We start from the raw sequence: 24922 nt of genomic DNA, 5'->3' as shown, positions 1-24922 counted from the left end.
TACCATATGGAAATTGCCTTTATCATCAATTATGAATAAATCATGATTTGTTAAATTTGATAACAAATTATTAATTTTAACCATGGTTCAGGTTTCAGAAGTTACCATTTGAATTTCTGTTATATATTTGAGGTTATGTTTTTAATTTGAAGTTAGAAGTTTAGAACTTTAAAAGCCATATAATGCATAAAGTAAATATTTAAAATTTTATAATTTCAAACTTTCAAGTTTCAAAGTTTAATTGTACATTATTGCGGATTTAAATTATAAGTTATATCCACTGCATATAGGTTGTGGTGGGTAACCTTTTATTGTTATATTGTTTTTATTGTATTTTGTGATTGTGCAATTATTATTTGTAAAGACACAATATTGACAATAATTGAACAAAAAAATGTACTGAAAAATATAATGCACTATGACAATAACTGATAGTCAAGTTTTAATAAATCAACGTAAGGTGTAACATCAATTTTATGAAAATTACCTACTGTACACTAATAAATAACCAATATTATGTAAATTTTGATTATCCAATTATAAATTTCATGAAGTTTGACGAATTTTTACTAAGTTATTGAATATTTTTACTCAAATACTTTACAAAACTGTACATACATAACATATATACAAATTACAAACTATACAAAATATTACAAATTTACAGTATTTACAAACTATACATAATATTACAAATTTACAGAATTTACAATTTACAAACTATACATAATATTACAAATTTACAGTATTTACAATTTACAAACTATACAAAATATTACAAATTAACAGTATTTACAAACATAATATTTATACATTTATTGCACAGCCTCAAATAAAAGAAGCTCTTCTTCGCCTGTAAGTAAACATGTTTATTATTATAATTTTTTTGATGTTTTTTTAGAGATAAAATGGTAATTCAAAAACTGAAAAACGTACCAGGATGTGGTCCAATTTCTTGGGCTATATACCCATCCACCCTATGACCAGCAGGCCTTAAAAATGTAAATATTCGAGTAGGGCTCATATCTGTAGCAAGTTCCTGAAGGAAGTTCCTAATTGCATCAGAGTTCTGTATTCTTGCTCTAGTTGGTACTCCATTTCGAATCTGTATAAAACAAATATTAAATATTGAAAAAAAAATAACCTATATTTTTATTTTAGGTAAATAAATCCATGAGAAGTAGTTGTATAACGGAATATGGTAAATTATGCTATTATAGATACACCTACATTTAAATTGTTCTTAGCCTGACGAAATTCAATATACTGCTGGTTTTCCAGAAATTGTAACTGAACTGTAATAAATTAAAGTAAGTTGTTTATTAGAAGTACTTACTAATAATATTATAATGTTATAGTATCTACATTGTGATTTATAGTTATTAGTTTATAGTATTGAGTATTAGTTGATACTAAGGTCTAAGATAAAAGCTTCTAAGGTTATCTAGGATCCATATACATGTACTCTAAACATAAAATCTAGTTATTTTTATAACTTACCAAATTAAATCTTACTAAAACATAAAATAACAATAATTATTAAGATTAAAAATAAAATTTTTCTTGAGGTCTAAAATGTTCTCAGTAATGATTAATAACACTTACCTAACACGCTTACCTGTATCTGTATTCTGTGTATATAATATACTTACCTGAGACACTAACATAAAGTTTTGTTTTATGTTAAACATATAACAACTCATACAAGTAACAATGCACAATTTATCCTTTTTTTTATTTTCTATAAAATAAAAAAATGTATAAATTAGGGATTACTCCTATATATTTTAAAACTGTTACTACTTACTAAGCCAAATATTTTTATTCTTTATTGATTATTTCTAAAATTTTCTCAATACTGATACTTAAGTGTTGGTGGTTAACACAAACAGCATACACATATATAGTGCTTACCTGTATCTGTATTTTATAATGTATATATACTTACCTGAGACACAAACATATAGATTTGGTTAGAGTTAAACATGAATTGAATCGTGCAACATTAAGAAATAACAACATAATATACAAGCTTCAATGTATAACTTTTCTCTACTTTTCTATAAAATAAAAAATAAAAAATTACTTAGGTTTTGTTAGTCACTCAAATAAATAATACTAATATAATATTATTATGAAACAATTCACTGCACCAAATTAATTAACTTAAAAATATTAAATTATACTTAGAAACTCCCAAACTTTGGGATGAGGCTTTATCAGTCTAAGCAGTGATGCATGGTAGCTTTCTACAAAGTTGTTAGTCCTAATATCTTCGTTGAATACTGTTACAGCTGCTGGTCCCATTGTTATGAACCAATATCCCCAAATGTAATTGAACATAAATGGGTTTAATTGCAATGCCAAATATGGGAATTGGTTTACATACTCAACAATGCTATGAAACCCATCCTCCATTGAAGGCAAAACATCACCAATTTGTGTAGCTGGTAAGTATGGTAATGCTAAAATCTAAATGTAAAAATAAAATAAAAATGGATTAATTAATTTCTATAACTTGTATATTGATAATGTGATTAGGGTAAGGCTTAAAGATTGAATTAAAAATAATGAATGATGTTTAAAACTATATTTAACTATGTTTATGCTATAGTCAAATTTCAGTTATTATAAATTATAATAATATTTATTAATTTTTACAAATTACCATTCGAAGCACACGAGCAGCATTATTGTCAGCTTTGAATAATTGAAATATGTTGCTCCTCTTATTTCTGACATATCTTATTACTGCCTAACATAAATTATTAATTATTAATTATCTACTATTAATTTCATTAATTTCAGTGGAAGGTATTTGCTATTTACTTGACAGTAATGAAAGTAACACCCTTGGTGTTTACTTTCCGGAAAAACTAAATTGACTGCATTGATTAGCCCTAGCTCAAAATCAGTAATAATTTTTAGCTGATCATAACATAATGGAAGCACATTTCTTATGTATTGTAGTAATTCAACATAAATTTGTTGAGTTTTTCCAATCAAAATGGCATGAACTAAAGGGAAGCTCTGGAACAACATATTGTATTACATTATTCTATAGAATTTATTATGTCCTTGTAAGTATTTACCATATTCTATTTCCATATAATAATTTTCATTGAATATATTAGTATTTGTTGAACTAACAGGGTATACTATAAAGTTTTAACAATGGGTTGTGGAATAAATTATTAATTTAAATAATATAGATATTAGTATTACTTAATGTGTGTTATACTGAAATTTTGAGGTACGCTAGTCATAATAAATTAATATACAACCTACTTTACTACACAGATATATTGAAACTTACTACATCCTTAAATACCACTTGGAAAGAAAACAACTGATAGGCGTCATTTTCTAAAAACTTTGGTACAGTTTTAAACGTGCCATCACACCCTGCTACACGGACCTAAAAATCCATAAAAATAATTCATTAAATTACCTTTGTATAAATTATTTATTTATTGTGAAATGGACCTACACTTCTCAAATCTGGTGCAATTATATTTATATTGGCGACGTTACAAAAAATGACTCCACTGACGATTCCCTCTACCATCAATGGACCTTGATAAAACCTATTGAAATGATGTATTTAAATACTTTTTGTATGTTTTGTGTTTAATAAATGAGACAAATTAATATATTTTAACCTGTTAGGAGGGTTTTGCAGTGTCATTGCAAAATGTTCATTATCAGCAGCTGTCAACAAATCGTGCAAATGTGCCATGTTTCGTGGAGTCTGCGGGAAAAACTTACGTCTTATACGCCGCATCCTCTCTACACTCTGTAGAAAGGTATAATTTTCTGCAGCTTCTGGAAAACTAATTCATACATCATATCAAACTTAAGTAATCAAGGATATCAAAACTAACCATCACCTATGCATAGTTACATACCTTATGTACAATATGTATTGTTATTTACAAAATAAGCAAAAATTCAAGTTTATAGGTAGGTACTAACTTAGCAATTGCTTGCATATAAATTCCACGTGGAGTATACGAGTTTATGGTTCTCTCTAAAGCCCTTTCAGTTATCTCCTGTCGAAGCAGTGGAACATTGAGATTAAGTTCCCTGACATGATGAAAATGTTGCTTCGACAGTGTAAACCTATCATCATTGCGGTCCGGAGATATGTGAGCAGTTGCCCGGCACTGTCCTTCCAATTTCTTTTCGTAACATGCCAAGTAACTAAAAAGTATGTTCATAATTTAAAATACTTTTGTTTAATAAGAAATTGTACAGTTAATACTCACATTTTATTCTCTGTTACTTTGTTTTTATAGTACATGAACCCAAGATTGTCTCTTATAATTTCTGTGCCCCTTTGAACTCCTAAAACTACGGTGTAGGAGTGTGGTCTTTCTACAGCAACCGGAAGCAGAGGTTCTATCGATTAAAAATAAAGTGTTACCTTAGAAGCATATTAAATGGCAATCCGGAATCCAGAACGTCAATAGATTATAAAACTTCTGTATCTGTGATTTAAATTAGTAAAGAAAAACACTCACAATCAAGGCCGTATTTAAGCTTTTGTCACTCGTGGGCAACATAATTTTGGCGCCACTGGCTTTGGATATAATTAATTTTTCTTATTTCAGTATTTTTACACAATATTTATTATTCACACAAAATCAAAAATAAGTGTCTTATGATTAACTAAATATAGTTATAAATTATAATATAATATAACAAACTTTTATAGAAGACTAAATTGTATTATTACTTTATTTTTCTAGCTATTTTGCCCATAAATTATATTTGAAAAAAATGTATATACCATATTTCTACTAATTTTATTATAGTAGTAATATATGATGTAGCCAATGGCATTTTTAAAAAAAAAAAAAAAAACAATTTTTCGCTTCACTTTAAAAATATTTCACAGTTGTTGATTGTGAACCAATATTACACAATTTATTTATATATTTATTAATAATTAATAATTTTCCATTGCGTGTTTGAAAACATAATTTTATTTTATTATAATCGCTGTAAAAATACTGTTGCCCCCTAACATAAACCAGCTAGGGTAGCTGACCCTGGCTATTGCCCTCCCAAACCACCCCTTAATTATGGCCCTGCTTACAATCATGAGTAATAATCAATATAAATAATACATGCAATACTTTCAGGGGAAGAAGGATGTACATTTAATATATTTTATTTACAATTAAAAATTTTGTATATTGCATACATACCATTATATTTGACAACAGGCTCATCTTGTACACTAAAATAATTATGATCATGATTGATGATGTCTAGACAGTTAACAGAGACAATTATTGTGAATACATTCAGAAATGAAGCTGCTTATCATTTAGTACCAATTAATAAATAAATAACTCAATAATTCATCTAAATCAAATTGTATTTGACAATTGACAAGCGGATTTAGGAATATCATCAAGTAAATATTAGTAAAATGTTGTTTGGTTATTGTTAATTTATTGTTGAAATGTTGACAATGTTTAACTCTTAATTTAAAATTTTAAATATAAAAAATGAAATAAATATTTTTTATGTTATATTTAAATAATTGTAATTATTGTTATATCATTGCCTGTATAATATAGTGGAATAAGTTGTATAAAATCGATGTATTTATTTATTATTTATCAACAAAAAAAAAATGTTATTTATAATGTTCTTTTAATTCTTGCGTAAATAAAAATTGAATATTTCCAATGGCGAAGCCAGGGGGGTTTTGGGTGTTCCATCGAATTTTTTTCCCCTAATATATGTATTATTTATAAACGAAAACGGTGAAAAACTTGGTTTAATTTATACTTAAACCTTCCATTCCATAACCCTGGCTACGCCACTGAGTATCTCTACTACTATCATAAATCATAATAAATAATTACCAAAATCCATTTTTTTTGTATTGTGTAAAAAGTAAAAACCTTATAGGTACCTACTTAAAAAATACTACCAAATACTGAAATCGTTAACTACAAAATACGCGGGAATTGTATAACTTTTATCATAGTATAATTTTTATCATAGTATAACTTTTATCAACAGAAATATAATAATAATAATAATAATTTATATTACAACATTTCGATTACAATGGTTGGCAGTACTTTTTCGATTTTCGATTTTCGGGTCCTTATCATTTTTCGGACAGCTGCCAGCCACCGTAATATTAAATCACCTTTTATGTTTGAAGGAAAAACAGGGAATGATACGGACTTTTTTTGCTACTTCTTAATGGTTCAAAGTCTTCATCTAAATTGTCAAATAAGCGCTTTGATGACTTAGTTCTTTTTCCTCGTCCCCTCTGCTCATAATCAGAATGTAAATTTTGAGCATTTTTTGCCAACTTCACCATCATTTTAAGACCAATTTGAAAATCACCTATAATTAATACATTATATTAAATAGGTAAAGCTAGCTAAGAATCAAGAAAAAAATTCTTAATTCAATAAAGGTAACTTTAATTTATTGCAGAATAATTTGAAGTCATAATATATTATATATATATATATTATATTACGATCTTTTAAAAGTTTTCCTTCAAATACCGGCCAGAATAAGTACAAGCTCTCAGAATGTGGATTTTACTATATCAATCTCGATGACGCAGTTCAATGTCATTGGTGTGGAGTAATTCTACATAGTTTTGAAATCGATGATAATTGTTTTATAGAACATACCCGATTCTCACCAAAATGTTTATATGTATTATTAATGAAAGGTAATCAGTTTGTTCAAAAAGTCTTAAGTAAATATTGTAAAACCGAAGTTATTTGTAATTGTGAAACCGGTTCGTACGACACCATTTGTTAAATCATGTTTTTTTTTATATAATATACTGTTTATAATATTTGCTGTATTGAATAAAAAAAAAAATAAAAAAAAAATTGAATGTTTTATTATTCGATTTATTATCTCGTGGACGTATAGCCTAGCGGGTTAGTGCGTATATAATAATTTAAAATGTTTTTCAGGTATCAGGTTAGTAAGTATATGTAAATTCCCTCTCTAGTATGCACTAATTGGCTAACTGTACGTTCACATTTTTTGCATTTTTTTTTTTATCCGAGTTTTTAGTATATAATATGACTGCAAAGGAAAAAACTAACAGTCCAATGTATAAATCCTAACAGTTATATCCTACTTTTTATTGTGTACTTTTTTAGCAAAAAAAAACTTCATTATGAGTCCACCAATAATTGTCTGTAAGTCTACATTCGACATCCGAGCTTTTAACAAGAAAAGTATTACAGTTGGATTACTAATTAATAAGCAGATTTCAATTATTTTATTATTAGAATGTAAACTTTCAAAGAAAATTATTACATTAAGTTTAGAAGAATGGTTCACACTGATGTCTGAATCTAATTACAATTCAATTATTAATAACCTAAATACCAGGGTGAGGCGTGTAAAGATTACCGATTCCTTTTCATATTCAATTAATGTCAAACAGAGTTCAATTACCCTACATCTAAACGAGGAATATATTACCTTGACACACGTAGATTTGTACCGGCTTCGTCAATTACAGAATTTGATTGATTTGTATGTGGTAGACAAGCAAAAACGTTTAGCAAATTATCAAATTACTTTCAACACTGCATATGACCTAATTAAAAATGATGTCCGCGGTCTGCCATCCACTTGCCAAAGGAACGAATTTACCAACCAATATATTCAAAACTATGATTTTAATTATTATAATCATTTACAGAACGATGACACATCATTTTTATATGAAATATTACAATTTCATTTTAACACATTGTCCGATATGATTTTACAAGATCTAATAATATAAAATATATAAATATGTTTAATAATTATTTATTTAAAAAATAAAAACTTTTTTATTCAATAATAAACTTGCTTTTTTTTTCTTAAATTACATGTCACCTTTAATCATACCCACACAGCAATTCGAAAACATTAATATTTTCACAATATTTGAATTAGGTTATACCGCAAATATTTATTTTTGAACATTATACAGTTATTTTGAAAATATTTGATCTCCAAATATTTAAACACTAATATAGTCACAACATTTTCAAACTATTACATATCAAATATTATATATAAATTGTTCATCCTATATTTTGAAAATATTTGATCTCTCAATATTTAAACAGCAATATAGCCACAACATTTTCAAACTATTACATATCAAATATTATACATCAATTTTCCATCTTATGTTTTGAAAATATTAAAAAATTATATTTATACAATTTTTATCGTTATCATATTATATTTAAGTTTATGCTGTCCCACACAGCATTTAGGTTATGATTATATTTTCAAAATATTCTCTCGTCATCAACACGAAAATATTCTTACTAATTTATTTTAAAAATCTTTTCTAATAGCTTCAATGAAAATATTTTAAGTAATTTATTTTAGAAATAGTTTCTCATAGTATCCTCTAAAATGTTTTCAGTAATTTATCTTAGAAATATTTTCTAATAGTTCATATCTGAAATATTTAAGTAACTTATTTTAGAAATATTTTTTTATCATACTGACTGAGATATTATTTTAGATATTCTGATAATGCGAGCGTGCTCATACGTGGGGAGGGGTCTCGTGGCTTAACAACCCTCCCACTACCTGCTGTCCGTTTCTCACGTTCCCGTTTTTAAGCCCCCTTATAATATATGTTCCTAGTAATTATTATCCCCCCCTCTTGAAAATTCCTGAGAACACCATTGTTATCATCATTATATAAGTTCCAATTATAGTGTTAAAATAAAATTGTATTTATTCACAAAAAAAAAATAATTAGCTGTTCATGAAATGTTTTTATTAAAATTTATTATATCATTATAATGATACAATTTTCAAAATATTTTGACTGTTTTTGATATTTATATTACAAACATAAGATATTTTTAGTTTTTTTTTTATAAAAGCTGTTAAAAAAATTATCACTGTGTTCAAACATTTGAAAATTAAAAACAAATCGAAAATCTAAGCTAAATATTTTTTTATGTGCGTTTGAAATTAGGATGTTGACAAAAATTCAAAAATTTACAAATTATTTTGTATAGTTATACATTTTTATAAAAATGTTTTTATATAATATAATATATAAAGAAAATTATTATTTTCTATAAATGTCGATAAAAAATTATTCCTTTGGTCAAAATTGTTGTAAATTGTATATAATATCACCCATTATTATCACGTACCTAATATAATAGTTGTTTTTGTATATCTGTAGGTATTAAATTAGTAATATTATTATAGGTCAATTAAAATTGCCAATAAATAGACAAAATTATGTTTTATATGCATTAGAAGTGCAAGAAATTATATATTACCTATGTAATATGTTAATGTCGTTAATGATGAATATTGAATAACAATGTTATCATAGTTATTGTTCTATGATAATATCGGCAACACAAAAATACGCCGTAGCAGCTGAGCTACTCTATCCATAGTATGTGATCCAAGGTATGAACCATGACTTAATAATTTAGTCATGCTATGAACCACAATTTAAGATAGTACTATCGTGGTATGAACAGAATATTATTATCAGCATTATAATTTATAATGTGTGCCCAGTTATTTTTAGATTCATTGTCCCAAACGCGAGAGTTGTAGGTATACCTACTCAATTATTGTGATAATGCTGTCCGGCGTCCGTCACCGCGCACTGCGCCACAAGCATAACCAAAGAATAATAATATAACAACAAGACCCCTAACCTAACAATGAGCACAACTGACCGTTTTCAAGTTCCAAGTCACGTTGTTACTTGTTAGCAGTTTTCAAAGTACACAGGCTATAAGATGTCCGACTGGTCCAAGTGATACTTTAAACAATTTACAGTTTACATAGTAGTACCGTCTATACGTGTGTGATCAAAATAATACATTTTATAGTAGATCCCATAGTATTAAATATTATTATATAATTGTCCGCTTATTCGTTATTTCGTTCGTGTTCCCGGTACCGTCGATATAATATAGCGAGTGACCGTTGTTCGTAATAGCCAATAGGCCATAGCTGTCGTACGTGAGAAGTCTAGAGTCTCTATTTTTCTCTTGCAAATTGCAGCAGTCTTGCTAGATAGTAGATGCAGCCACGCGGTTTAATGCTGCAGTAGTACGAGTACGAGTTACAATATTATTCGTAAGTTTAGATTTATACGTTATACCATTATTTAACATCAGGTTTAATACTGTTGGGATACTGCAGGACTTGAGAACTATAGGAGTATCAGTAGACAATACGATTAAAGATGTTTAATTTTGGTAAACAGTAGTGCCTAATTCGAACATGTTCACAAAGACCGCTGAGTCGGGCCTTTTCCTTAATACCTTCTTTGTAAGAGTTGTTTTTTCAACAAAATAAATCAAGCTATATTCCTATCTATATATTCTGCCATATTACCGAGCATGTTAGGTATACTAAGTATTAATTTTACATATTGTGTTATTCAATACCTACCTAGGTATGAGGTAGGTACCTACTACCTACAATAGTACAAATTATTAAATTACCTATACTTTCAATTTAATATTTTAGAAAAAATTAGTTTTCATTTTTATATGACAAATTCCGATGTATTTATTATAGTTACTTATAACCTGTATAATATATTAAGTTGTATACCAACTACCAAGTGTAGATACCTTCTCTTATTATATTGTCTACTTTCCTACCTTATTAATATAATAATTAGTATAATAATGATTAGGTACCTATATTATTATTACATTCGAGATAATATATCAGTATAATGTACTGAATAAATTTGGTGGATAGGTAAGTATAGGTATATTTAAATATACCTTATTATAAAAATGTAAGTACCTACCTACCTACCTACCTACCTACCTATTACCTAGTTGAATTACATTTATTAACATTTTTCTCTTGTGAACTAAAAACCAAGTGTGTTGCTAGTACACATCCCCTTGTATTATGTATGTGACTGCATTTAGGTACCTCTTGAATTGAGCGACATTGTTTTTTATTTAGGAACAAATTGTAACATATTATAATAAATAATTAATAGATATAGTTGTCTATTTAATTATTAACCATGACAAGCACCAGGACTAAGCAACGGAGAATAATGGAAGAACTAGATTCATACAACTTTCAGCAATTACATGAATCTCCTGTTAGACTAAATAACACTGTCAATGAAAAGTTATTAGAAGTAGATAGTTTAGCTTTAAATAAAAATGATTTTAAGACTCAACACATAACATCTAAGGTCAGTTAAAACAAAAACAAAAACTACTGTAGAAACAAAATAATTTAACCTGTTTTTAGTTTATGTATAATAAATTAAAATTATTAAAATTTTTGTATTCAATTATATAATACAATAGTTCACTAAATGTACCTATACCTGTTTTAAATATTCTAAAAATTGCATTGCCAAATAATAATTGATCTATTCTATTTTGTATATGTATATAGAAGTGGAATACATGGGTATTTATGATTAACAGTTAAATAATATTACCTACCTATTATCATATTAGGCATAGTTTAATTTATAGTATAATTATCTATGCATATATCAGAATGTCTATTTTATATGTAGTAGAGCTCAGATTTAAAGTGTTAAATAGGCAGATATTTTTACTGTGATTTGATCAATTATTTGTTTCATGTGATTTTAAATTAAATGTGTTGTATTTTACATGTATTTATGTTCTTCACAATAATTCTGTTTTTCTCATATTTTGTCAATTTATAGACCAATTTCCGCCAATTTCCTAACTATTATAGGTAGTTAAAATTAATTGTTATTACTGATATGGTTCATGGTTGTTTGGTCTATGTTTGTTCATTGTTTACGAGTCATATTAAACTACCTAATTTTTTAAATTTTAGTTTTGAAGACACTGTATTCTACCAGTTTCTAATAGAATTTCCTAATGTAAGTTGGTACCTTTACCCATAAGGCCATAACTCATCAGCCAACAACATTGATAAATAAATTGTATTACTAAATAATATATTTTAAGTTCTTATCACATACCTATTTGTATACATTTTTTGATTGTATAAATATATATCTTAATAGTATACTACCTATACAACTACTATTATATGTACATTAAAATCTAAGCCTTACCTATCTAATATTTTGAACTAAATTATTCTAAAAACAGGTAACATTTTAAATTGTTAGTGCTATAATATTTAGGTAGGCATCTAAAAAATAATATTATTTTTTGTTTAATTTATAGGCTGTAGATCAATGTCCAGTATTGTCATTAGAGTTTACACCCAATGCTTCTCTAAATTCAAACAATATATCAAGCTTAGTTGAAACACTAAAACATGAATTGGCAAGTTGGGCAATTAACTTCAATATCCCGCGTAATGCTCTTAACGAATTATTGCTAATACTTAAAAAAGTACCCGGTTTAACTGAACTTTCTAAGGATTCTCGTAGTGTATTAAGAACTAGAAAAATAAATGAAACTTCTAACCTAACTATGGTTGATCCTGGTGTATACCATCATTTTGGTTTAAGTTTGGCTATTAGAAGACATTTTAATATAACTCCAATAAATAATGTAGACTTGGTAAAAATAGTGGTTGGCATTGATGGTCTGCCTATTTCAAAAAGCAGTTCAAGTCAATTTTGGCCAATTCTTGGCTATATACGTCCTTTAAATAATGTCTTTCTTATTGGGATTTATTGGGGCCACGAAAAACCAAAATGCTCAAATGATTATCTTGACCAATTTATTTTAGAAGCTAGAGAATTGTTGTTAAATGGAATTAATATAAATTCAACTATAATTAAAGTTCAAATAGATGGTTTTTGTCTAGATGCTCCGGCCAGATCTTTTGTATTAAAAATTAAAGGTCATACAGGGTTTGACTCCTGTACACGTTGTACAGAAGAAGGAGAATACCTTCAAAACCGAACTTGTTTTCCACTAACACCTGCGAGTTTAATCAAACGAACACACAATGATTACATTACAAGAAAACACGATGAGCATCATGTTGGCAGTTCCATTTCAAATTTGTGTAATCTACCAAATATTAATATTGTGACACATTTTGCACTGGATTACATGCATTTGACGTGTCTGGGGGTTATGAAGAAGTTGATTGGTTTATGGATCGATAAGGGACCCTTAAGTGTACGAATTCCAAGTATGGTTTGTAAAGAATTATCTGCATTACTGTTATCATTAAAACCATTCATACCTTGTGAGTTTGCACGAAAACCCAGGGGCTTAAATGAACTATGCAGATTCAAAGCTACTGAACTACGACAGTTATTAATTTACACGGGTCAAATATGTTTTAAAAACTATTTGAGTGAAGACTGCTATAAACATTTTATGACGTTAAGCATTTCTATGAGAATACTATTGAGTAATGAGTTCACTGATTACGTAGAATACGCTCAGGAACTCCTAAATTATTTTGTTGTCAACTTCGAATTGCTATATGGTAAGCACTTTGTGTCCCATAATGTTCATGGTCTAACACATATAGTGGATGACTATAAGCATTTTGGACCTCTTGACAATATAAGTGCTTTCCCATTCGAAAATTATATGAAGACATTAAAGAAAATGGTCAGAAAGCATGAGTTGCCATTTCAGCAAGTAATTAAACGCCACCATGAAAAAATAGATTGTAATATGGATGATAATAATAGAAACAAAACTAATGTTCCAATATGTAAAAATGAACATTCAAAAGGACCACTATTACAAGACTTAACAGGATCTCAGTACAAAACTTTATATTTGGACAATTTTACAATAAAAACCAATAATATTGCAGACTGTTATGTGTTGTGTAAAAACCATAATGTTTATCAAGTAAAAAACATAGTGAATGTTAATGGCATGGACAAAATAGTCATATTGGGCAACGTTTTTTTATTTAAAAAACCTTTTTATGAAACACCTATTAATTCAAATATTTTTAATATTTATGAAGTTGATAATTTGTCAGATGAATTAACATTAATTAATTTAGATGAAATTAAAAGAAAAATTATGCTTATAAAATTAAATGATAGTCAAAAAATATCTGTGCCTATACTACATTCCCATAATTGTTAATTTTAAATAAAGTATTTAATGAATGTATATAATATGTAAATTAATAAAAAAAATGAAAAAAATTTGTGAATATTAAATAATAATATGAATGATATTTGGGTTAGTTATTATTCTTTAGATTATATAAATTATAAACTCATTTTAAGCTATGTATTATATTATAAACATTACATTTATAGGTTTTGCAAAATGTGGATAGTAGTGAGCTTTGATGATGATAACACAGTGGAGTGTGTACCAAACTTTTGGTATAAAAATAATGTATGTTCTTGGCCGAACAAAACTGTAAGAAACCACACAAAAATGATAGAACGTCGTTGTAATCCAAATAATCTGGAATTTGATTTTTTCAAAGCAAGAATATTAGCAAAAAATATTGGTAGGTACAGTAAATCATTCTGCAATTACCTATTTACTATTTATATATTTTATCAAAAAAAAATGATTATCTATTCAGATACTTTGTCTGAAGCCAGAAAAAAGGCTAAACGTGCTGAAGAAACGTCCGAACTATCCTCTGCTAATGATGATAAGGAATCCAGAAAAATCAGACATAAAAAATTGAATTCAAGTACCGAGGAAATCTCTTGTAATGAAATCCACGAAAAAAACTATGGTTTAAGTAAAAAAATAACTAGAAGTTTTTCAATTCTTGATAATCCCCCCATTTTTAATGTGAACATTGATGAAGGTATGATATAATCTTTGATTATTTATGATTTCATTTAATATAATACATTCTGGGTGATTCACCAATAAAGAAGCTTGCTCAACTTTTTTTTCTTAAATAATACAGTTAAACAAATCTAAAGGTACATTAAGACCATATCTTTAAATTCATGAATTTTTTTTTGTAGGAACCTCCTTATATTAGTACCGATTACAAGTTCTTTTTTAATGTACCTTGTTTAGTAGGTTATTTTTGAAGATATTGATATATTTAAATCTGAATTCGAACGAGTTATGAGTTATTTAACCTTGTTTTCTATGTATAATAGATCCATATTAATGGGTTTGGGTAATTAAATAAAAATCTCAAAATTTATAATTCGTAAAAATAGCTAAGTAAAATAAATACTAGAGCCATTATTCAATCTATTTTATATATTTTTCTTTTAAAACTGATTTTGAGGTCTTACCTTAATATATAGGTCTTAACCTTAATATATAAATTTTGATAATTTAGAAACTAATCATTCAAATTTTGATGAAGATACTTCAACATTTTGAATAATAAATAAATAAATAAATAATTACAGTCAAAAACTAGGGTACTCATTTGAAAAACAGAAATTTTGTATTGCTACTCTCCTTAATAAGTGTTGAATAAAAAACTCTAGAATTTTTATAATATTTTTTAAATATTATATGTTAGACTTTGAATAACTTTAAGTTTGGGTAAACATGCTATTATGGTGAATCGTCCTGTATAATAGTCTTATTTACTTGGTTTTTATAGATAGTAGTTATGAAAAACATAATAATCCAATTAAACGAAAAACTTCAATGCATTCAGGTACTTTATTTTATTATTATTATTTTTTTTTGATCCTAATAATAATATTGGTAGTAAGACCAAATTTATTTTACTTCAGTACAGAATTGATCTTTTTACATATACAACACTTTTTTATGTCAATTGTTGTATATAAGCATTGTTTGTCAGAATAATTCTCTTTATTGTATTAGTTTTAGGTTCACCAAAAAAAACGAATAAGAATTTAGTAGATGATTTGACTACACCAACAAAAAATTTGAACTTAAGGCAAAAGGAAATACATTCAAACAATTCTAATGATAGACAATTTGGCTTAAACTCTATGGCAAATACCCCAGGTATTATATTATTTAATAATTACTGACATTCAATACTTATATTGCCTATTTAAAAAAAAAAAAAATATATTTAAATTATAGGTTCAACTAAAATATCCAAAAAAGGTTATGATAATAGTTCAGAATCTTGGTTGAGTTCACCATTAGAAAATTGGAATACTAGTCAAACAATTAATATACATTCAAAAAGTTCTAATGAAAGACAATTGGCCTTTATAGCAAATACTCCAGGTATAATGTTATTTACTGAATTACAATAAAATATTTATATTTTATATTGCCTATTTTAATAAAACTTTAAATTTCTATCATAGGTTCTTCTAAAATACCCGAGAAAATTGTAAATTCAGTATCTTGTTTGAGTTCACCATCAGGAAATTGGAATGTTACTCAGGATAATAGTGATATTTTAGTAAAATCAAACAGATGTAAGAGGCGTATAGATTTCAATTCAATAGTAAACACTACTCCAGGTACATTTAAATTTAAATAAATTAATATAGGTATTTTTGATTACTGTTACTTAGTATACCTAATAAAATGTTACATCTTTATTTTAGATTCTTTTAAGGTATCTAATGGCAGAAATGTTAGAACCACATCTGATGGTAAATTTTAATATTATTCTTTGTATATGTGTTATATTATAGTTTTTAAATCTTAATTGCATTACATTTGTTTAGAAAAAATAGATTTACTTCTTCGTGCTGTTACCAATTTAAAATATGAAATGAGAGAACATGGTATTAAAATAGAAAGACTAGAACAAACCATAGTTAATAACTGTTTAAGCAAGAAGATAGTTGAATACAATGATAATACCACAGATGATATATTTGATTTTCCAATAAAAACTTTGGAAGAATTAAGTATATTTGAAGACAAATTATTAGATAATACTTTTCGACTTCAAATGGTAAGTATATTATCATAATTATTTTAATTTAATAAACATCTCATAAAAAAAATAAGTATATAGACGGGTGAATTGGGAGATATTGTATACTTGTTGTGTTACATTATACAGTGATACACACGTAAAGATCTTTAACTACAATTTTCATTATTTTTTTTAAAATTAAATTTATTGATTTTTTTTTTTATTATTATTATTTTAAATATTATTAGTTTTACAGCTTTATTACCAAATAGTAACTCATCAAATATTTGCTTTATTTAAATTTTCACTATACATTGTTTAACAAATTACTAGGGGAATAGATTTAAATACCCTTAGAGCTGACTAAAATATTTATCAACTAAACAACCAAGTTAATGATATATTTTATTAAAGTAAATATTAATACCTACATACTTTTAAACCATTTTCAGATAAATTATCTATCCAGATTGGAACGTCCAAAGGTTGCTGATATGACAAGACAGATAATGGCCAAAATTTTTCATAATAATATACTCTCTGTGCATTCTTATGTTGGGCAAAAAAAGAAAAATGTGTTTTCTGTGCTGAATTCTTGTTCATTAATATTTGGTAGACTATTTTAAAATAAAATAATTCATGTTCTCTTGAAGTTATACAATTAAAAAAATTAATGTTTTATATATTATTTCAGCAACAATAAGAAGCATACCAAAACATAAAAATTGTACTGATCTTGAAATTGTTGGTCCATTAAAAATGTTCATGGCTAATGCAAAGTTCCGTGAAGAAAAAAAGCAGCAAAAACACGAATCCATCTCTAAATAGCATAACTATATAAATACTATTATAATATTGTTATTAGGTTATTATGGTATAATATTAAAAACATATAAGACTATGTAATTTAAAGTAGATATATGTGTCAAAGAAGACATTATTTCAGTATTATATTTATTATAATAAATAGACATGTTTTGTTATTTTGATATGGTTTGAGTTGATTTCTTTTTATTCATATAAACCTTTTGAAGACTTAATTTATTTGATTGTTTGAATTTCTTATTCAATAACCTATATTCATTTGACATGATGAATAATTTTATTTTATTTAATATAATATATTATACTATGTGTTAGTATTAATAATAAGTATAATGTTAGTTAATAAAGCAAAATATTTTAAAAACAATTAAGAATATATTTTTAAAATATAATTAAAATATATTGTTTTCACAAAAAAACTCATAAAAAGTCACTAAAACATTTTAAGGTTATATAATTATATTTCCTGAAAAATATTTTAAATATAAATTATAAATTACGAGTGAAAATATTTTTAAAATAGTTAAGAATATTTTTTAAAAATGTCTTTGAAATATTTTGAAAGTGTTTTTAAGACGACAAAAAATCTTTTGAAAATGTCATTAAAATATTTTGTTATAATAAAATTATATTTTTAAAATTATACATATTTTCTGTAAGATATTTTTAAAATAATTTGAAAATATAAAATTGCTGTGTGGGGTGTAGTATAGTATTATAATAGTTATATAATTAGCTATATATATAAAAGTTATAAATTAGAACTATAATATAATAATATCAATAAAGTATACCAATAATTATTTTACTAGGTACCTAAGGAATTATATTAATTTGATGAGCGAGGTAGGTACATTCAATTTTCCAGAACTGATGATTTTAATTGATTAACAAGTGTACCGATAGTTCCTATAGAGGTCTCTGAAGTCAGTATAATATTTGTAATAATCATAGACGAAAGGAGTTCTCAACATTTATGAATGAACAAATATTATAAATAAAATACTATAATATAATTATTATCAAAAAAAAAAATCTGACGCCTGCAGGTTAGGCCATGATGACGACTGACGAATAATTGTTTTAAATTTTTAAAGTTTTTGTATAGGTATTACACTTGTTTAATTTGTTAATGCTCTCATTTGGTAAATAACAATACATTATAGGCATAACCTACACTAAAGGTATAACCTATATATAATAGGTATTAATAGTATTTTACATATGCATTGCATTAAAATGGTTATTTCTGTGGGTGGTGTAGACATATTAAGTGCGAGTTAAAACTTATATAGGTACTGCAGTTTAAGTGAGTAGCTAATAAAAAGTTAAATAACATAATATAATAAAAGGAATAAAAGCTAGCAATTACTACAATATTGCTAGCAATATTATATTGAAGTTCCAGCTGATGCATCTGATTCTGTATACAAAATAATACTGGAGTATTTTAACTTTAATATTATCATCTAAAAAGTAAGTAATAAAATAATATGAACTTCATTTTTTTATACAGCAATTAATGATAAAATAGAAATTGTGGGCAATTCAATATAGCTATACGTAATTGATGTTCCATATGTTTGTAATCATTTTAGGTAGGTACCTACTTGCAACAATATGTTTAGCAACACCATTTATTTTAACTTCTGTTGCTTTTTATAAGCGACAATATTGGACATATACATACAATTGTAGTACACATAATTTTGCTACAGGTCAAGCCAATTGTTACTTATGACTATGAAAATATTGCTCAAAAAGCTGCCAATGAGATAGGATCCTGTATTTTCAAAGAACTGAGAAACTTGCCAGAAAGTATTACAACTGTTACTCTATATTCAGATTCTTGAGGAGAACTAAACAAGAATTCTCATATTGCAGCCATGTTTATTGCTTTATTTAAAAAAAAACCTTCAATAAAAATAATCAATCATAATTTAACTTAAGTTCCATGTGCCTGGTCACACTCGTATGGAATGTGACAGTGACCATTCCCAAATTTAAAAAAAAAGTCAGAGATTTCTATGTCATCCCAGAGACTGGGCAACTCTCATAAGATGTACTAACAAAAGAAAGCCATTTATTGTTCAACTTTACAAATTTATTTTTATGATTTTGCATCATTAGTTAAAGGACCATAATGATTATAAGTAACAAAGATGAAGAATAGGTACCTAATACATTTTTATGGCATGATTGTGTTATGAGCAATAATTATCTCATGATCTAAAATAATGAGAACTAATATGTGGAGAAAATCATAAAGAGATTATTATTTAATAATAAAAATAAGCAATTTTTGGCTAAAATATTTAATCATTAGAAAATTAATTTTTTAAACATTCAATTACTCGCCTTGAAAACTTAATAATTATGTGACTTATGCTCTTTTTTCTTGACACCAAAGGTATAATATATAGCCTGTATTATAGCCACAAGACACGTCACACGTATAAGTACCATAATATAGGTATATATATATACAGGGTGTAACCGATAGAACTGACTTTTGGAATAACTTTTTTTCTGATCAATTTTTTCTTATTTTTTTTTTTATTTATCATTTATAGACCCTAGCGCTACATATATAATTTATTTTTTCTTTTGTTTATTTTTTAGTACTGAAAATAAAAAAATTTAAATTAAATTAAATATTTTTATAACATATTCAGAATTGTCATTTTTTAAGAATATTATTTTTAAGGATTGCAGCGTTTAAATTTTTTATTTTCATTCAGTCGTTGATCCAATATACCCAATTAAAAACTGAATTATACGAGGCGCTTGTTGTGTACTTGTACACTTGCACTTATATGATAAAAAATATCAAGGACATTGATTGATAACAGGTACTACACTAGTAACAATAACAAGCTGTTACGGTTATTCTGATAATTTGGTCTTACTGATTAGCGACTGGTTCGTTGGTTATAAACTGTTACAGGTTACTGGCGTTATTCTCTGTTACCCTGTTATCAATAGTATTGCTTTGTTGTTAGCAAGCTGTTACTGGTCATGTTATTGATATTTTTTAATTGTTCTATTTGTTCTTTTCTAATAACACTAATAAGTCTACAACAGTAGGTAACTGTTATTTTCACCATAAATATTTATGATTTTAACTGTTATTTTTTGAGAACAGTTTGTAACAGTTGCCGTAATTGATAACAAGTTGCCATCACTAACTTATTAAGCGTTGGACGTTGGCAATATAAATATATAAAATATAACACTTAAAATTAAAAAATATATTTGTCAAAATTATAAGTCAATAGTACATACACAATCACAATCAACATTAAAAAAAATTAAATTCTCTTATTTTTAACTCTAGGTAGCTTTCCAAATGGTCTTCATAAATCAAAAAATAATGTCACATCTGATGAGCGACATTCGGTTAGTATCTTGGCTGCGTTTAGTGTTGATCCGCATGCTTCTACAAGGTCAATATCCAGGCAAACAAACATAGGCCATACCTCTGTACACCGTATTTTAAAGACAAATTTGTATCACCCGTATAAAATACACTATGTACAAGGTTTAAAACCTTCTGACCCAGAGAGGCGATTAGAGTTTATAGCGAATATGGTACTGCTAACTAATTCCATTATGACGAGGCATGAGAAATGTGTAGCGAGAAATTGAGGACATTTTGAAAATTATGAATAAATGTTTACATTAAAAAATTTTAATAAAAGTTATAAAATAATTTTATTCATTTGTCTAAAAGTCCATAACCCAACATAATTCTAAGAGTAGTTATAAGTCAAATCACACACAAGGCCGTTTGTAGGGGAGAAGCTAGAAATTAATAACATTTTTTTTACATAACAGTATTTAGAATAGAGCAGCCATACATTTATTTCAAGTCGTTTACAATACAACATTTTTATTAAAACATGTTTTTAAATATTTTTTATCCATAAGAATTTTATATTCCAAAACAGAATGTGATTATAATAATTAATACTAAAAATATGAAATAAAATAATTTTTTAAGAAATGTATGCTTGTAATAAATAATTGCTATTGTATTAAAACCTAATACACATAATATGCATTTAATGTAAAAACTATCTTGTGTGTGAATAAGCCACATAATGGACACTAATTTAATATTAAATTATCAAAAATAATAAGTGCATTAGTTATCAATAATTCTACTGGAGTATGGCCTAATTTCCGTAATGCAAGTTTTTGCAGAATTTGGGTAAGGTCATAAACCAACAAAAAATATTAACACTTGACACACACACTACACTTGATAAAATTATAAAAATTAAATGTACATAATATATTAACTACTCTACATTTAAACTTATTAAAGGGCTACGGACTTCAAATACAACAAATACAATTAGTACAAACATAGTTAATTTTTCATCTTACATTTTTTGAAAATAAGTTAATTAAAAATTGGAAATGTCTGATTAATTTTTTTTAAAAATGTAAAATTTTCTATTTTAACAACCTCATAATGCTACTTATGAGGAATTGTATTACAAATTAATAACATAACATTTAAGTAGGCTGACTTAATATTTCCCTCTTCGTAAAAATTAACTTTACAATCTGGAAATAAAATAAAATAATTTAAAAAAATGTATTTATTTAATAATTCAAAATATTCATACATACACAATTAATTGAGTAGTTTGTTCAGAGACTATATTATATTACAGAAATATATTTGATTCCATAATAATTTACATAAATATCAAATATCAGTGTACTGGTACAGTTATGAAACATTTGCTAGTCAAATCAAATTGTATTGTCTAGTCATAGATATAGTTTCTCATAGTTCAGTGTAATTTATTATGAATTACTAATTTTTACTGAAATCAAAGTCAAATTTTTTTACACAAAGTTATTAATAAGTATTATTTAGTAAAAAAAAAAAAAAAATGTTAGGTGAACTTACCAATTAACTATACAAATTAAATAGTCACCAAATAAAGAATTTGTAGATGAATTTAAAAGTTTTGACTTGGTGTTTGTATAGTATTGTATTGTTTTATTATAATATGATATCCTATGAGACAATGTAAGTGGTCCATTTGTATACAATGTTTAAATAAAAATTGTAAACTATGCAGAATAACATGTTTGACTAAAATAAAAAAAATAAAAACATTAAAAAATAATTTAAAAATTTAAAAACTTCTATTGATTTTTAACTGTTTAATTAGAAGAAAAACTTACCAAACAATTTGAAAATGAAGTTTCCAAGTTGGTATCCAATTATCATGCATTATATTAGTTTCAGTTAATAAAACACCTATTTTGAATTGAATTATTTTTACATTGCAAATTAAAGTATTATAAAAAAGCACATTGTGAAGTATTATTATTTAAAATTGAAGTACCTAAGTAGGTACCTACTTGTTTTAATTAACATTCATAATTTATTTTGTTTACCATTATGACATTGTACTAGTAAAGTAGTTAGTCAACAGAAAACAACATTAATATTAATCAATATTCAATAATCATATCATCAAAATTTAAAATACGTTTAAGGTTAACTTAGTTCAACAGTGTGCGTACACTACAATAATAAAATTATATATTTATAATATGATATTTTCTTCTGTGGCATACTGTGATTGTATGATATCGAATTAAGATACGGCATAATTTTTACTTATCAATTGAAATGTATGTAATCTAGGTCCTTGCTTATCTGTTATAATTAATTGTGTTTCAATTATTATTATGAGTGTGATAATATTGACAATAAATAACCTATCTGTCAGTAATAATTGTGGGCTGTGGTTACTATGGTATATCGTTATCGTTACACTGAGTCAAATATGTACAGAGTTTTGAACTACCTACTGGTCTTTACAAACAAAAAATATAGCACCTCCAAAAAATAATATAACTTTGAGGACTTATATCTCATTTATGGATTATTCAATAATAACAATTTGAACATCAAAATTTTTCTAATAATTAGTTTTACAAAATGGCTATTTTGAAAATTTTTAAAACAAATTAAATCAAATTAAATTTTTTTTTATTCTCAGTACTTAAATTAAAGATAAAAATAAAATTATTGTACATGTAGCGCTAGGGTTTATAAATGATAAATAAAAAAAAAAATTAAAAAATATTGATTGGAACAAAAGTTATTCCAAAAGTCAGTTCTATCTGTTACACCCTGTATATAGTAATACTACTAATACTGAATTAATATATACGTATTATATCGGCTACATGCACAGAATAAACATGTGTATATGGAACATGATTTATATATATCAGGTATAGTGATATTGATTTTATTGACTAAAATAATATTTGTGACAGTTGTTGTTTTTATATAATATTATATTATGAACTCATAATATAACACAATATATTAAAAAATTATTATCTACTATACATATATGTATAATGTATATATATACTATATATATAATAGGTATGTATATTGTATCTATATATTAAAGTGGATAAGATAAAAACATAGATTATATTATATAAATAATATAATTATTTTTATTTTTATTCTTAAAACCATCATTTAATAAACTTATTATTTATTATATATCATGCTTAAAACAACTAACGTCAATCCAAAATTGTTATTAAGTTTTATTGGAATTCGATGCTTAAAAACAAAATATGATCATTGAATATTGATGATCTTATCAGTTACATATTATGTTCATATTTATCACATAATTGGGAAAAATATGCGACTAGTCGTTAGCGCATTGAAGGTTACATAACTGGAGACTTGTCGCTAACATGTTCATCAAAGTATTGAGTTGTGGCTCCATCCATTGTATATTATATTATTATATTGATCTATTATAATTAGTAACTACTAATTAAATTATCTTAGTCCGAGTTATTATATTATAACAACAATCTTTGCCGAAAAATATTTCAGCGGAAAACCGTTACGAAACGTTTCGTATTTTTTCTTATCACTATACGTTGTTATCACATTATTTTGAAATGGAATTTATGTTTTTTTTTTATATTACACTACGTCACTTACCTACTGCAATAATTTGAACTTTCAAGTGACTTACAACTCGTGTCTCGTGTAGTCGTATAGTTGTGTTTAGTTCTCAGTGTACTTATTTTGTACTTACAGCATACAGGTATGTATTCGTGCAAATAGTAAATACCAATATATTATTAATCCACAACTGGTGTACCTAAGTATACTTATTAACTGATTTAGCATTGGTTAATACCATGAAATAAGAAAATCTTCTTAGTTCATGGTTAATACGTACTTAAAATACACAATAACAGCCTCGATAACAGTTTAGGTACCAAA

At 26.0% G+C, this 24922-nt stretch overlaps 2 protein-coding genes and 4 long non-coding RNA genes across 7 annotated transcripts; 3 read left to right on the top strand and 3 right to left on the bottom strand.

The window, feature by feature from the left end:
• The first annotated feature begins 305 nt into the window (after positions 1-305).
• Positions 306-2945, top strand: LOC132935406 (uncharacterized). Of its 2 annotated transcripts, none has more exons than XR_009663235.1 (5): positions 306-455; positions 902-1085; positions 1162-1310; positions 2295-2450; positions 2809-2945. It is a non-coding gene; the product is annotated as an uncharacterized LOC132935406 (long non-coding RNA). The 2 variants fall into 2 exon arrangements; XR_009663236.1 differs by having other exon boundaries at positions 902-1089.
• On the bottom strand, positions 724-1519 carry LOC132935407 (uncharacterized). Its single transcript, XR_009663237.1, has 3 exons — positions 1231-1519; positions 937-1105; positions 724-853 (listed from the first exon to the last, which is right to left on the bottom strand). It is a non-coding gene; the product is annotated as an uncharacterized LOC132935407 (long non-coding RNA).
• LOC132935404 (uncharacterized) lies at positions 1618-4352 on the bottom strand. The gene is made up of 8 exons (XM_061001952.1): positions 4269-4352; positions 3976-4203; positions 3663-3833; positions 3491-3587; positions 3317-3418; positions 2830-3030; positions 2669-2755; positions 1618-2472 (listed from the first exon to the last, which is right to left on the bottom strand). The coding sequence occupies exons 1-8, from the start codon at positions 4301-4303 to the stop codon at positions 2176-2178; spliced, it is 1218 nt and encodes a 405-aa protein (XP_060857935.1). The 5' UTR covers positions 4304-4352; the 3' UTR covers positions 1618-2175.
• On the top strand, positions 2969-4204 carry LOC132935408 (uncharacterized). Its single transcript, XR_009663238.1, has 3 exons — positions 2969-3080; positions 3670-3963; positions 4037-4204. It is a non-coding gene; the product is annotated as an uncharacterized LOC132935408 (long non-coding RNA).
• A 10409-nt stretch (positions 4353-14761) lies between the features above and the next one.
• Positions 14762-17716, top strand: LOC132935402 (uncharacterized). The gene is made up of 9 exons (XM_061001949.1): positions 14762-14766; positions 15535-15591; positions 15765-15911; positions 15993-16142; positions 16226-16384; positions 16472-16519; positions 16595-16827; positions 17244-17403; positions 17486-17716. Exons 2-9 carry the CDS (start codon positions 15582-15584, stop codon positions 17617-17619), a joined length of 1041 nt encoding a protein of 346 aa, XP_060857932.1. The 5' UTR covers positions 14762-14766; positions 15535-15581; the 3' UTR covers positions 17620-17716.
• A 3564-nt stretch (positions 17717-21280) lies between these two features.
• Positions 21281-23058, bottom strand: LOC132935405 (uncharacterized). The gene is made up of 4 exons (XR_009663234.1): positions 22825-23058; positions 22544-22732; positions 22258-22457; positions 21281-22191 (listed from the first exon to the last, which is right to left on the bottom strand). It is a non-coding gene; the product is annotated as an uncharacterized LOC132935405 (long non-coding RNA).
• Positions 23059-24922: the final 1864 nt, after the last annotated feature.

The sequence above is a fragment of the Metopolophium dirhodum genome, chromosome 1 (assembly GCF_019925205.1).
Source record: "Metopolophium dirhodum isolate CAU chromosome 1, ASM1992520v1, whole genome shotgun sequence".
Taxonomy (NCBI): domain Eukaryota; kingdom Metazoa; phylum Arthropoda; class Insecta; order Hemiptera; family Aphididae; genus Metopolophium; species Metopolophium dirhodum.
Note: the sequence above shows the minus strand (reverse complement) of the source record. Positions and strands in the feature narration are given on the sequence as shown.

What these genes read in the sequence shown, in the direction of transcription:
- LOC132935402 (XM_061001949.1), top strand. An exon ending in CTCTATGGCAAATACCCCAG is followed by an intron (nt 15,912 to 15,992) that starts GTATTATATTAT and finishes TTTAAATTATAG; the next exon opens with GTTCAACTAAAATATCCAAA. An exon ending in ATACTTTTCGACTTCAAATG is followed by an intron (nt 16,828 to 17,243) that starts GTAAGTATATTA and finishes AACCATTTTCAG; the next exon opens with ATAAATTATCTATCCAGATT.
- LOC132935404 (XM_061001952.1), bottom strand. Translation starts at nt 4,303, where the DNA reads ATGTACTATAAAAACAAAGTAACAGAGAATAAAAT. An exon ending in TTGCACCAGATTTGAGAAGT is followed by an intron (nt 3,419 to 3,490) that starts GTAGGTCCATTT and finishes ATGGATTTTTAG; the next exon opens with GTCCGTGTAGCAGGGTGTGA. An exon ending in CTGCTCGTGTGCTTCGAATG is followed by an intron (nt 2,473 to 2,668) that starts GTAATTTGTAAA and finishes TTTTACATTTAG; the next exon opens with ATTTTAGCATTACCATACTT.